The 13,212-nt window shown below is 36.0% G+C and overlaps 1 protein-coding gene across 7 annotated transcripts in view; it reads left to right on the forward strand.

Moving 5' to 3' along the window:
* Positions 1-224: 224 nt before the first annotated feature.
* Positions 225-13,212, forward strand: part of LOC131035833 (probable protein phosphatase 2C 41) — an 88,961-nt gene continuing 75,973 nt past the window's right edge. For 2 of the 7 annotated variants that reach the window (XM_057967571.2, XM_059207633.1), the window contains exons 1-2: positions 382-829; positions 1,014-1,109. In XM_057967571.2, the coding sequence (XP_057823554.2) occupies positions 1,080-1,109 (30 nt within the window). In that variant the 5' untranslated portion in view covers positions 382-829; positions 1,014-1,079. Of the gene's footprint in view, positions 349-381; positions 830-1,013; positions 1,110-1,179; positions 1,296-1,379; positions 1,499-13,212 lie in introns of those variants that run through there. The other 5 variants (XM_057967569.2, XM_057967570.2, XM_057967572.2 and 2 more) reach the window with 5 other exon arrangements.

Here is a 13,212-nt window from a genome sequence, read left to right on the forward strand (position 1 = left end):
AAACACTATTTTGCAATAGTTTTGTATTATGCTTTATAAGCTTTAAGTCAATATAAAAAACATACCAATATTTGTAAGCTCTATCTAAACACTATTTTGTAATACTTTTGTAATGTGCTTTTCAAATCAATATTAAAAACCATATTAATGTAGAATTAATACATTATTAAATTAAAAAACCCACCATAAAAATATCTTAATATATAAAGAAATTACTTTAAAACGTGATTTTTAGATTTCTATCATTTGAAACCCTTTGCCGGTTCTATCTTGGACACGATTCTCAGACTCTAAAGCTGTCAAATCTCTGGGACATTTCTATGTGCAATCCTGAAATGTCAAATAAAGGTACTCCGCTTATTATCTTAAACTTAAAAAGTTAAGATCACTAGTAAAGAATTAATAGAGTAGAGAGACAAGTTTGAAAACTAGAAGATTTCAGGAATTCGTTTTTTAATGGGGAACAGTTCTGAGGCCAAAGTCAATGAATTTTTAGGGAAAACTGGATTAAAAGGATGGTCTCAAAGGGCATAGTGATAGGCATTGATGCCAGCAAAACCCATTAAAAAAGTCTTAACAGCAGAACCCAAAATGCTCAGAAAAGCCCTCTCATGTGACTATGCTTCCCCTAAAAAGTCGGTGGAAAAGAATTTTTCAACCTTACAAAACGTAGTGATCTAATAATAGGAAGTGGGTGGGTCAGTCATGCTGACCCGGCCTTCTCTCAAAACTGCAAACTAGTCACTGAAGACCCTTTCATTCTAACTACTCTCCTCTTCTCTCTTGAAAGATTAGATTTGGCCCTCTTTGCTCCGCCACAGATTTACAGGTAACATTATATCAACTGTTTTTGTTTTCAGGCCATTACCATCTTTTTACACTCCCTCAAATTTTTTAATAGGATTGCTTTTCAGATTCGATCAATTTTTATTATTTTTCAATTTGTGGGTATTGAGTCATTGTACAAATTTTCAGGTTTGGCTGATGGATTGTGTATTTATTGGTGTCTCCAGGTCCAATTGAAATTAGGCTTATTGATGAAATGTTAGAATAATCTATTGCAGCCCTATTCAGCAAAAATGTGTGTGCGCATCGGTTGTTTCAACAAGGTTAGTTTATTTCATTGTTATTTTTTACGACGAAATTTTGGGTCTGATAGTTTTGAACTAATTTTTGCAGTCCATTATTTCCCCGTTTATGTAATTTAATAAAGAAAGAGGAAAAATGCTTCAATCAGAGGTAGGCTGTGTCGCTAGCTCGTTGACATTCTGCTGGATTGTTGCCTAAAGTACTTGGTAATAAATTCTCTGTTTTAAATACATACCCATATACACACGGATTTTACACATACTTATATACTTACAGAGAAACTCCTTCAGAATGCCAGATGATTATAGTGACTTGGACACCAGAGAGGGTATCATTCGAATTCCAGTGCTGCTAATTCATTATTACAAGGAGCAGTCCGTTTGGGATCAGCATCTGTGTCATTGTGGCAGTTGAGTCCTCTATCTTATAGTTGGAATACGCTGCTAGGTCACACCTGGACTCTTTCCAAAGGATCACAACCCAGATAGTCCCTAGTCATGGTTCATGGATTCTGAATATTAGAGGGATCAATAGCTAATGGAGCACCGTTGAATGCCCATTCTATTATTCCTTCACTAATGTTTTACCTTTTTTGTTTTGTGTTTCTTTTATGAAACGATTAGCTATCATTTCCACCCTGTATAATATTAAAAAATTCAAATATTATATAAAAGAATTCAAAAGGTTGTCTATTATGTGTACTAGTTTAAATACAAACTGGAAAGTTTAAAAATTAAATAGAATGAGCCTGACTTGCTATGGAATCCTTATACACAAATAACTTTCCTGCACAAGCACTATACTCTTGTAATCAACTTCTCCCAAATTTCACTCTGCTGGTGGGAGAGATGGGCAGGTCAACTCTTTACCTAGTGTATGACTAACCATCAAACTGAGATCAAAGCTGATAATGAAACTTCATCAATAATTTGAATAGGCATCTAGTTTTCTCTTTGCCAAGTGTTATTTTTAAGATTGAATATGCAGGACTTCTATTGGTGGAGGCCTTAAACAAAGCTTTGAGATATATATGCATAAACGAGAATGGTAAAGGTACAAAGGAAAATTAAATATTATCTAGCACATATATATATGATTGTACAAAATTGAGCTGAATCTCATATAACCAGATCTGGGAAAAAACCATACTATTATCCATAAAATTGGAATTTATACTTTTGGCATAATACACGGGCTTCTATGGATGGGGGTGCCGATTATTAACTAAAATATATATCATATTTTTGTATGATAGTGATTTCAAGGGTATAAAGGACAATATCATTCACTCTTAAACTTCCACCTGGTTGAGATCTATGCACAAATGTTAAAACTAATATATTTGTTGTACTGATACTACTATAATAAAATATCTTGTGTATATGAATATACAAATTGAGCAATAGTGTGTATATCAATTGCAACTACAACTATACTGACCCAAGGAAAAATCATACTATCATGTGTAGAGACAAAAGAACATGTCAAAGAACTTTTGGATCAGGCAAAGCAGAATGAGCAGTCAGATTTTCATCTTTTCTCTAAAAACAACATCTTTTCTATCCTGCCTTAAATTATTGCATTCGTTAATCAAAGGTGCTATACACTAGAGATTTGTCAACATTTGAATATTCAGGTCCATTACAGTCGTGTTTATCAAACAGGGAGACCCAATATGTTTCTTTGTCAAGTAATTGTAGAGCTTTTTGCCAACTATTAAGTTAACTCTTTCTCTTCCAGCATTCCAATTCCAAGTCTTGTAACAGTGCTTTGACGGTAATTAATTTATAGCCTTACTCAGGCAAAGGACTTTCATAGTCAATTACTACATAAATGTTCAACATATCTACCCGATAATGTATTAGTTCAGGCATTCCTTACAAGGACACTTTAATTTGTAGGAATTGACAACATGCCAACAAGTTGTTAGGTTCAGGTTGGAAGGGATGTTAACAAAAAGGAAGGGATCTTTAGCTAAAGAGAAAAAAAAGATTGCACCTGAATTGGTAAGATAAAATTTATAGAGGAAAACATGTTTACAATTTCCTTAAAGAACATGCTGCTTTTCTGAGCATACAAAGTGCTTCTAGATGCTTTGTGTATTCATTGAGTCATAACTTTTTTTTTTGCATATTTTGTTTATAGAGTTCACTATAACAGGAGTTATGCCTCAAACTATTTTTGCCCTATTTAAACATGTTTGTCTTGAAGGGTTGTTAATTCTTTTGCAGACAGCTGGCTCCACTCTTCATCTTGTGTACTTTTTCCTTGTTTACATTTCTTGATGTTCTTTGTATTGATGGGTTCTAATGGGTGGCAACATAGTGCACTTGTTTATGGTTTGGTTCTCTGGATACATTGTCACATAATAGACTCACTCAAACTTGAGTGCTATGAGCTCCTTTTTATCGAGTGCTATTATCCTAGTCTTCTGCTGGGCTGAAAATTGTGAAAATGTTTTATCATGGTCATTTGATAGATCTCCAAGACTAAAGCTTGACATAGCATATTTTGCTGTACTTGGGTTATCTCATGGTGCTTCATTCTTATCAAAGATGTGGGATATGGGATTGATCATCTGAGTTTTCACTGGACCTTCATCAACATGTTAGGTGTCCGACATGTTGCTATCGATGTCTCATGGGCTTATCATAATAAAAAATGTAGGATGTGGTTCTGCTCATGAAAGTTATTACTAGAATTTGGTCATGCTTTCTTTTTTCTTTTTCTCTAATTAGCTCGCAGAAATTTCCTCTTTGCATTTTTAATGTAACCTGATAATACTGAATGGGGATGGTTACTAAGTTTATCAATTTGCATCTTTGTAACTTCTATTCCTTATTTGGAATTAGCTCATTCTGATAACAATATAATTACATGTTATATTCTTTCCCATCTAAGATAGAAGGTTTGTACAACATGATGTCATCATTGTCGTCAAATGTAAGGTGCATATTCAAGTCAAGAAGCAAGTCCTGTTTGAAAGGCTGTGTCAACTCTATCCCCTCCTAGTGGTAGAGACTTAGGAGCATTTTATTTTTGGATGCCCTGTATGCTATGAGATTTGAGCGAGATACCATTCACCGTCCAGAGACTAAGGCAGTCATTCTCAAATGTAGATCCTTATAGGGGACCCCTAGAGTTGTCACATTTATTATTTCTTTCATCCTAATTCAAGGATTGGAGATGGTAAGTTCCCGTTGACTGCATCTGATTCACACTCAGATGGGGGCATCTCTATGACTTATACTAGAATGATTGTCTTAGTCTAGGTCGGGTGGATTTGCTTCATATTGATGTCAAGCTCTCTCTTTGCGTGGGCCAAAGTCATGAATGCAAGTGCATATAATAGGATTTTCATCTGGCACTAGATGTTTGTCAACCATGGATGGTAGAAGAGGATTTAAAGGATGTACGTGAGTACCTGATCTCCTAGTAGCCTTAAATATTCCCCTATGCATCATTAGTCATTAGATCATGCATTTTCTTTTGTGGTGATAGATGATGACACACTGGTTTTTTGGGTCCAAGATGTAGCAAGGCATCATTGGTCTTGTTTCACAATCTTGCTTTCATCTTAATCAACTTTGTGCTTTCTTAAGGGGTCGTACCCTCATAGGACTATATTACATAGCTTTTAGTATTCAGGATTTAACTGTTTAAAGTTTAATGTTTAACATTGCCATGTTTACCTTTCTTTAGTGCCTTATGCATCCACTTTTCTGTAGTCTGGGTTAACTATACCCTACATCTCTATTAAAACAAAATGTATTCTTTGAGACCGTTTCACTCACTTTTTGTCATTTGTTGACATTAATATAATTCCTTTTGTTATCTCTCTCTGTTATTCATAATTATTATGGATATCTGTTTACTTAGTTCATCAACACAAACTTAAGATCCTGCTACAATAAAATTGCTTGCTATTTTTGTACAAACAACTTGAGGAAAATAGTTTTTGTGTGTCCTAAGTTTAGTTGTATAAGTTCTGAAATGTAAAAATTTAAGTTATAGAGCAGACACAGAGAACTTGGTCTTGAGAAAATCTAAGTTGGGAAAAAGCTTTATGAAGATCGAGGTAGAAGCCTCCTGAAGCCTCTATCTTCTCCAAACCATTACAAGTAACTCACCCCAAGAGCTCTAGGAACATTTCACAACAACAGCAGTGTCCCAACACCTACAAACTACTTTTGCAGCTTGATTACACAATTCTACCTGCACCCAACCCTCTAAGCATTAGCTTAATAAGGAAACAATGTAACTCACCCAAATCTATTGTTCTTACAAACCTTTGAAGGGTTTACTTATACAATAAGAGTGTGAGAATTCTTTGAAGAGAAGCCTAATAGCCTTCAGAGCCCAAAAGACCCGAATTTCAAATGCTTTAGCTGTTTTTGATCTTGTGGACAACATTTTTGTTGGTTAAGGAACAGTTTTTGATGCAATCAAAATAATTGTGAGGACCACAACTGCATAGTGACTATTTTGGTTGGGTACAAAACCATTGTTCATGACTGTTTTTTATGTTGAAGTCAGCCTCTTGAGTGTCTAGATCACTCAAATGACTTCCGTTTCCATTCTTTTCCATCAATTAATCTTGCAATCCTGTTTTATATGTTTTCTTTTGCAAAATGGAGTCCTATGAATGTCATTGAGCTGGTGATTATTTAAGAGAATTGATTAGTGACCGTATTAGCTGACTTAGTTAACTTGACCTTGTCATGTCCCCACCTTAATGTGTCATTCTGTCCTAACGTAATAAATCTAGCTAGGCATCAATGGAAAGAAAATGGCCTTATTCATAAGACCTCGCCATTTCTATTTGTCTAAGCTGACCTAATATCAAAGGAACATTAAAAGGGCCGAATTCTGAAATTGTCTTACACCTGTAAGACATCACAGTTCACTGATCATTAAACATATTGCAATTGCCTATCTTTAGGGTCGGGAATATTGCAGACCCAATCTGATATTGAGTGGTAATTATTTGAATTGATCCTATTTCCCTTATGGACATGCGATCTCCTCCAAGACAAGCTTAAGAGTTAGTTAGCATAAATATAATATTCTGAAGAGGCGGTTTACTTGTGAAAGGGCATGCGATGGCAAAGGGTCATATCTCTTTCCAATGGGCACCTCCTTGAGAAGAGGCATCGCCTTCCATCCCGATGGAGAAGTATAAAAGAATAACACCAATCAATCGAAGGGGGATCATTGAAGGAACAGAAGATTAAGTTACTGGCCGATCATATTGCTGGCAATCATTTTGGAAGCAGCAGATTGGTATGCTGTATATTATTTATGAGATGAATGTTTATCACAGTAATATTATATCTGAATTCTATTAGGAATTTGGAACAGATATATAGCCTATGGTATAAGCTGTTGCATTTATTCTTATATACACATAGAACAGAAATAATAAGATTTATATTTGTTAATCAGATCTACATAACAATTATGCTTAATTTCATTTGTTTACACATATATTCTAAGTTACCGATTCGGGTATGGGTACGGATATGGATACAAGTACGGATTCATGGGTATGGCAATTTTTTTTTCCTTGGGTATGGGTACGTCCGTATATACATATATATGTTCAAACAATATAGACTATATCATTGTATAACTACAAGAAGAGTGATACTCATAAATCCATAATTGTCAATAAATATAAAAAAAGATTTTTTTTGATACCTCATTCATAATTTGCAAAAATGAAAATACTCAAGTTTCAAAATGTCATTACACAATGAAAATTCAAATTCAAATTGATTCTAATATTCATGGTTCTTCATCATAAGAGTCAAGCTCAATATCAACATTTGGTTCAACCACAATCAATTGGATTGCCACTACCACTAGCTGTGTGAAGTGCAGAAGCTGATTCAATTTCATTTTTCAAACATTTGACAAAATGCCAAATCATTAACAACACAAGGAAAGTGATTTCAGAAAACATAAGCAAACATCTGCTATGTATGCCTAATGTAAATCAATTGAAATCAATCTCAGTATTGCTGATATAAAGTTTACTAACCCTATGTTCATATGTATAACTCGCAAATGCAACCAAAATGATATTTAATTGCTTGCTTGCTAACATATTCTGATAAAAAATGCTGTCACAAAGTTGTGGGAGTGAAACTGAGGTTTTAGTTTATGAAACTATGCTTGGGTACGACCCTTGGTACTTCCTGGATGCTTGTGTTCTTTGTGGGTTCTTCATAGAAGGACCCATAGAGAACCTAGGTACCCAGGAACATAGTTGAACTACTCGCCAAAACCAAAAACTCGTCAAGGCCCCCCCAAAAAAAGCTCGACAAAAAACGCGGGAACTTAAAAAATTGCTTAAATTTAATTAGAAATGCATTTTTTTTTTGCAAAATTCAATGAGGAGATGCATCCAATGAGTCAATAAATGAGAACACAAAAGAAACAAGCTGAGTCTATATATATTTAACTGGTTTAAATGCAAAGTGGGTACAAAATCGCATCCGCATGATGGCTGGAAGCAAAATATTAAATAGTTTTTGTAAAACTAAAAGTAAATACTTCAATACAATTACATCTTCCTCTTCCTAGCTCTAGTAAAAACTAAGGGAGAGCTAGAACTAGAGGGTCTAGTCCTAGAAGTCTGTTGTGGCTGTGCCTCCTCGCTCAGTATGACTGGCTTAGGCTGTGGCTCGACCTCCATCCTAGATGTAGCTCTGCCTCTAGCTGCTCCTGGCACTGGCAATGGCTCCTCATCCTCCTCGTCCTCCTCAATGTCATCCAGTGTGAAACCAAATCCACCCCCCTCCTCCTCCATAGCTCGCCTCTCCAAATCATAGATGTCATCCTCTGTAAACAATGGAGGTTGCTCTTGCGATGTCCAATCATTGTAAGCATCTATATCATCCAAATCAATTGGACCAGCTGGTGTTTCCTCTACGTTCCTTATGCGCAATTGAAGATTATATTGCACAAAGACAAGGTCGTTGAGGCGTTTTTGAGCTAACTTGCTCCTCGTCTTCGTGTGGATGGCCTCAAACAAGCTCCAATTGCACTCACAATTGGATGAACTACAAGGTTGACATAAGATTCTAAGGGCAATTTTTTGGGATTTGGGGTATTTCCATGCCAACTTTGCCACCAAGCATCTGCAAAATAAAATATTGAAAATTTAGAAAGCAAAGTGAAAAGTGAAAACATAGTTAATCAATTTATCAATTACTTTAGACCCCAAAATCGAAATGGCAAATATTATATCTGGGGTTTGAGTGGTTCTTCCTCTCCTGGCCAGCTCTGAAGAGAATAGCTTACCCCTTGCTTCCTCATAATTTTGGAGTTCGGTCACAACGAGGTCTCTCACCTCAACCTCAGATATCATCCTCCGAATGCATGTAGTGAGGCCCTCCATGACCTCTCCATTAGGATCTGAGTAAGATTCCTCAAACTTAAAACGAGAGTTGAGGTAGTACCCTGCTGCATGAATGGGTTGGTGGAGGTGATTGTTCCACCTTTTATCAATAATTTCCTAGATGGGATCAAATTTGTGTCTATCCCCTTGTAGTAATTTTTGATAGACTCCTTGGCCCTATCCATGGCCTCATAAACATACCCCGTTGGGGTTCGATCCCCATCTATCAAGCGGAGAACTCTAACCAAGGGCTCCGACACCTGTAATTGAAAAATAAAAATTACAAAAATATTAATTATTGAAGTTCAAATTAATAATGAGAGACTTGAATCAAGAATAATTAAATATTCAAGTTTTGAAGTTACCCTCACAATCTTTGTAGCCTTTTGTGCAAATAGGTTGTCGAAGACTATGCATGCAACACCCTCTCCTTCATGCTTCTTTGAATAAGTTGAGTCTAGCCATGCTTGACTCGCAAACATTTGTTTCAAAAAAGTCAATGCACCAAGAATGCTTTGCAATGTCAAGAAAATCATTGCAAACCTTGTGACACCCGCTCTTATCAAATCTTTCCCTTGGGTGTGCTCTCTCATCAAGTGAAGAACCCAAGGGTGATTGTAAATATATTTTGTGATCCTCCTTGCATCTTCCACAGTTGGAGTCACCCAATCAAGTTTTCCTATGTCCTCCAAAAGAAGGTTAAGGACATGTGTTGCATAAGGTGTCCAAAAAAGAGTGGGGTACCTATCGTGCAAGATTCTACCTGCTGCCACATATGCTACTGCATTATCTGTGATTATTTGCACCACATTTTCAACTCCCACCTCCATGACAATTTGCTCCAACATTAGAGCCAAAGTTTTAGCATTTTTCACCTTGTTGGAGGCATCCACCGATTTCAAGAACACCACATTGTTCTTGCAAGCAACCAAAAAATTAATTATGGTGCGGTTTTTGCCGTCTTTCCACCCATCGGAAAGAATAGTGCAACCATATATTCTCCATTCTTTTCTTTGGTCCTCCACCACTTCTTTTGCCCTATCAACTTCATTTGTGAGTAACTTACAAGAACAAAGTGAAATTAGGTCTTAGTACACAATTTTGATTTAATAAACAAGAAAAACATTTAAAAATGAAATCAAGTGGACTATTTACTAACCTCCTACCCAAGTCGCTGTGAGAGAAGGGGCCTTGTATCCTTTTCCTGAAACTGTCAATGTCGTAACCAAATTAAGCCAATAAGGATTGTTTGCCACATTGAATGGGATGCTGTTGAAGTACCAAAAATCGGCACATGCAATGTCTGTTTTCTTATGCACCTCCCTTTTCCATCCAATTGCCTCTAATGATGGTTGTGCTCTAGGTGTGTTTCTAGGCACAAAATAATTACCTATAGACTGTGCCACTGATGATGACCGTGATGCAGTAGGTGCTCTACTAGAAGAAGCAGAAGTGTTGGCCGAGGTGGTGCTGGGTTTGCAGATACGTGGGCCATGACGAGAGCCCACTATGCCCTGAAATGCTTCTTCTTCTTCTTCAAGGTCAATTGAAGCTCCTTGAGATTCAACTATGGCTGCTCTCATGGCTAGTTTTGCTCTCTCCCTTTGCACATTTTTCTCTTCCTCAGCTGCAAGTATGGCATTAACATCTCTTTTTATTTCTTCCGTGGCCCTAGGACATTCCCTAGCATCATGCTTCTCAATGCCTGCAAGGTGGTATTTGAGGCGGTTTATGCCTCCATGAAATATTCTTTCGCATTTAATGCATATCACCGACCCACGTTCCGGTCCTTCTTAGGCATACCTCCAAGCCCTATCTCTAGCACCTTTAGGACGGGTGCCTACATATCCAAATGGGCATGCTTCTAGTGGCCAGTTAGACCCTGAAGCCAAAGCTTGAACCACCTATATTTGCCATTATAAATTAATGGTTAACTGTTAACCTACACATACAAAGTGAAAAGACAGTTAATATTTTAGTTAAAAAATTTAGCAAACTATCTAAATTAGTTTAAATAATTTTAGACATCATTGAAAGTTTAAAAAAATAAAAAAAATTGGTAGGGTTTGAATTTTTTTGAAAAATGGTGTTAAATCTTGTTCCAATGACTCTAAATCATTTTTGACTACTTAGGAATGATTTTCTATTCATCTAGATGCAACAAAAAATAAATAAAATGTTTTAAAAAAACATAGGAAAAAAAATAAAAAAACCTACTTGGGAATCTTATTTTGCTTCAAAAACCACCTCAAATCTGTTTCAAATCCGTTTATAATTAACAAGCATCGATGTAAATCAGTTTGCAAATGCTTGGTAGGGTGTTTTTTTCCTTACTAGCAAAATAGAAAACACAAAATGATGATATGGGCGCTTTTTTTACGTTTTCTGCTTATATCCCTAGGCGGCCGAGTTTTTAATACAGAATTGTTGAGTTTTCTTCTTAGCGAGTTATCTCAACGAGTCAATGGCGTAATTACTCGCCACAGAGAAAAACTTGCGAACTTGCCGAGTTTTCTACGAGTAGTGCATCTATGCTTAGGAACTAAGTCACAAAATTCGCTGAACTTGAAACATGAAATTCGGATTGGCGAATTTCAATTATTACTTTAAAATTCGTTAAAATTTGGGTTTATATTCGTACGGAAGAATGCATCGGCTTTTTCCACTGATGTCGGATTTCCCGATCAGCAGTGCTTGAACCCCTCGACGAAAAAAGCTGCCACAAGGGGCTCTTCTTTGTTGTCGAACACGGTCGGTGTTTTTCATGAGGTTGTTTTCATGGTGAAACCGACTTTATAGCCTGCATAGGTTGCTGGCAAGACATGGGCATCTGCTATGGTTTGCTCCCTGGACGTAATGTCTGTGACTAGTATCATGTCCGCACTACTCGTTGCTCGAACTAGCATTCTCCATCTGCGATTTTGATCTCAATCCGCAATGTTTGCCGTGATGCTTTCTTCTCTATTTGTTTTTATTTGCTTTTTATGGGGTGCTTTTAATCTATAGAATTTCAGTATAGTTTATAACTTTATAATATTATATTTATTAATAAATATCATAAATTATAAATTTTATTAAAAACTGTTATATTTATCAAAATATATTTTAGTTTTTTAATAATATAATATTAAAATGTTAAATTTGATTAAGTATATACTTAGTATATTAATTTAAAAGCATATATTAAATTAAGTTAAATATAATGTAATTATATTATATTACATGGTTATGAACTTAACAAACACCAAAAATATATATAAAGATAAATAGTTAAATGTTGCATTTTTATTTTTTAATAATATATGCTCAAAAATTATTATTTACAAATGACAAATTTTATTTTATTTAGTTATTTTGTGGATATATTATTTATATTTTAAGAAATTAAATTTATCTAAGGCGAATTTAATGTTGAATTTTTTACCTTGTCGAATTTCATCCGAATTTTATTCTTGCTGAACTTGAATTCGAATTCGAACCTTGTGACTTAGCTCAGGAAGAACCCAAGGCGTACCTAGGAAGAACTCGAACCGTACTGGTACGCGAACAGTACCAGTACTAGGACACGAGCTAAACTAGAAGAACTCGGTAACTTAGCATATATTCATAATACATGGGAGAATAGTATACTCATAGCCTAATCCTTAATCATTTTCTATTGCCCCTCATGAGGATAGGTTGGTTTTGTTAGGGAAAGGCGGTTGTAAACTGCCCAAAATAGGCGAGCCCCAAGAGGTGGTATGGACGGGTGTTCCTTAAACCCTTGGCCTTATTTGTGGAGAATAGTTTTCCTAGCACCCTAACAAGTAATTCTCCATCCTTTGTTAGGGTTGACGATTAAGAAAGAAGTAAGGATTGGGGCTTCAGTATAGTAACTATCAATTGTTATGCTAATTGTTCTCTAGTTTAGTGTTCTGATTTAAGGCATAATGATGTATGTTAATCATACAGGCAGCCTCCTAGTAGGGGACATTACAGACCTGATCTATTTTGGATCATAACTTCCCAGTTGGAAGGATTTGGGTCCCCAAAAATTTAGGAACTCATGTAATGTCCCATTCTCCTTAGCACGTGGACATTTACGAGGTTGGCCTATAATTGACCCTCGTAGGCCAAGGAATTGATTAGGGGGTCGGCTTGGCAGCAATTTGTGGCTTCATATTTCATTTCTATTTGGTTTTATGGCGATATAAGGGGATAACACGTATCATGAGACGTGTGCACTTTAATAATAATGATATAATATTTTAAAAGTGCATTAAAAATAACATGTGTAATAAAATAATAATAAAGTTTACCTACCCGAATCTTCTAGAAGGAATCTTATGATGAGTTGTTTGTTATCTTCTTGTATTGTGGTTGTGGAGCCAGGGTTGTCCGCAGATTTTGTCTTAGGGAACGATACCTCCCTTCGATCCGCACAACTGAGGAGGTGAAAGATCCTCTGAAGGGTTGCCTTGAGAGTGAGGGACATTCAGTCCTTCATACTGAGCTAATTGAGTTTCATATCAGATCTGAGATGTTTTGCATCAGACCTTCAGACTACCACATTTTTGTTCATATGCCATGATGAATGCATCCTTTCTTGGGCTTGAAGACAGCGATATCATCTAGAGGAAGGGGCAATTCTATTTGATGCATTTTTGAGGAGAATCGAGTGGAGTTGCAGCTAATAATCAGTCTGAAGCAGATCGTACCTTTCCCACGATTTTGTTCAT

This window comes from Cryptomeria japonica, chromosome 7 (assembly GCF_030272615.1).
Source record: "Cryptomeria japonica chromosome 7, Sugi_1.0, whole genome shotgun sequence".
NCBI classification, from domain to species: Eukaryota; Viridiplantae; Streptophyta; class Pinopsida; order Cupressales; family Cupressaceae; genus Cryptomeria; species Cryptomeria japonica.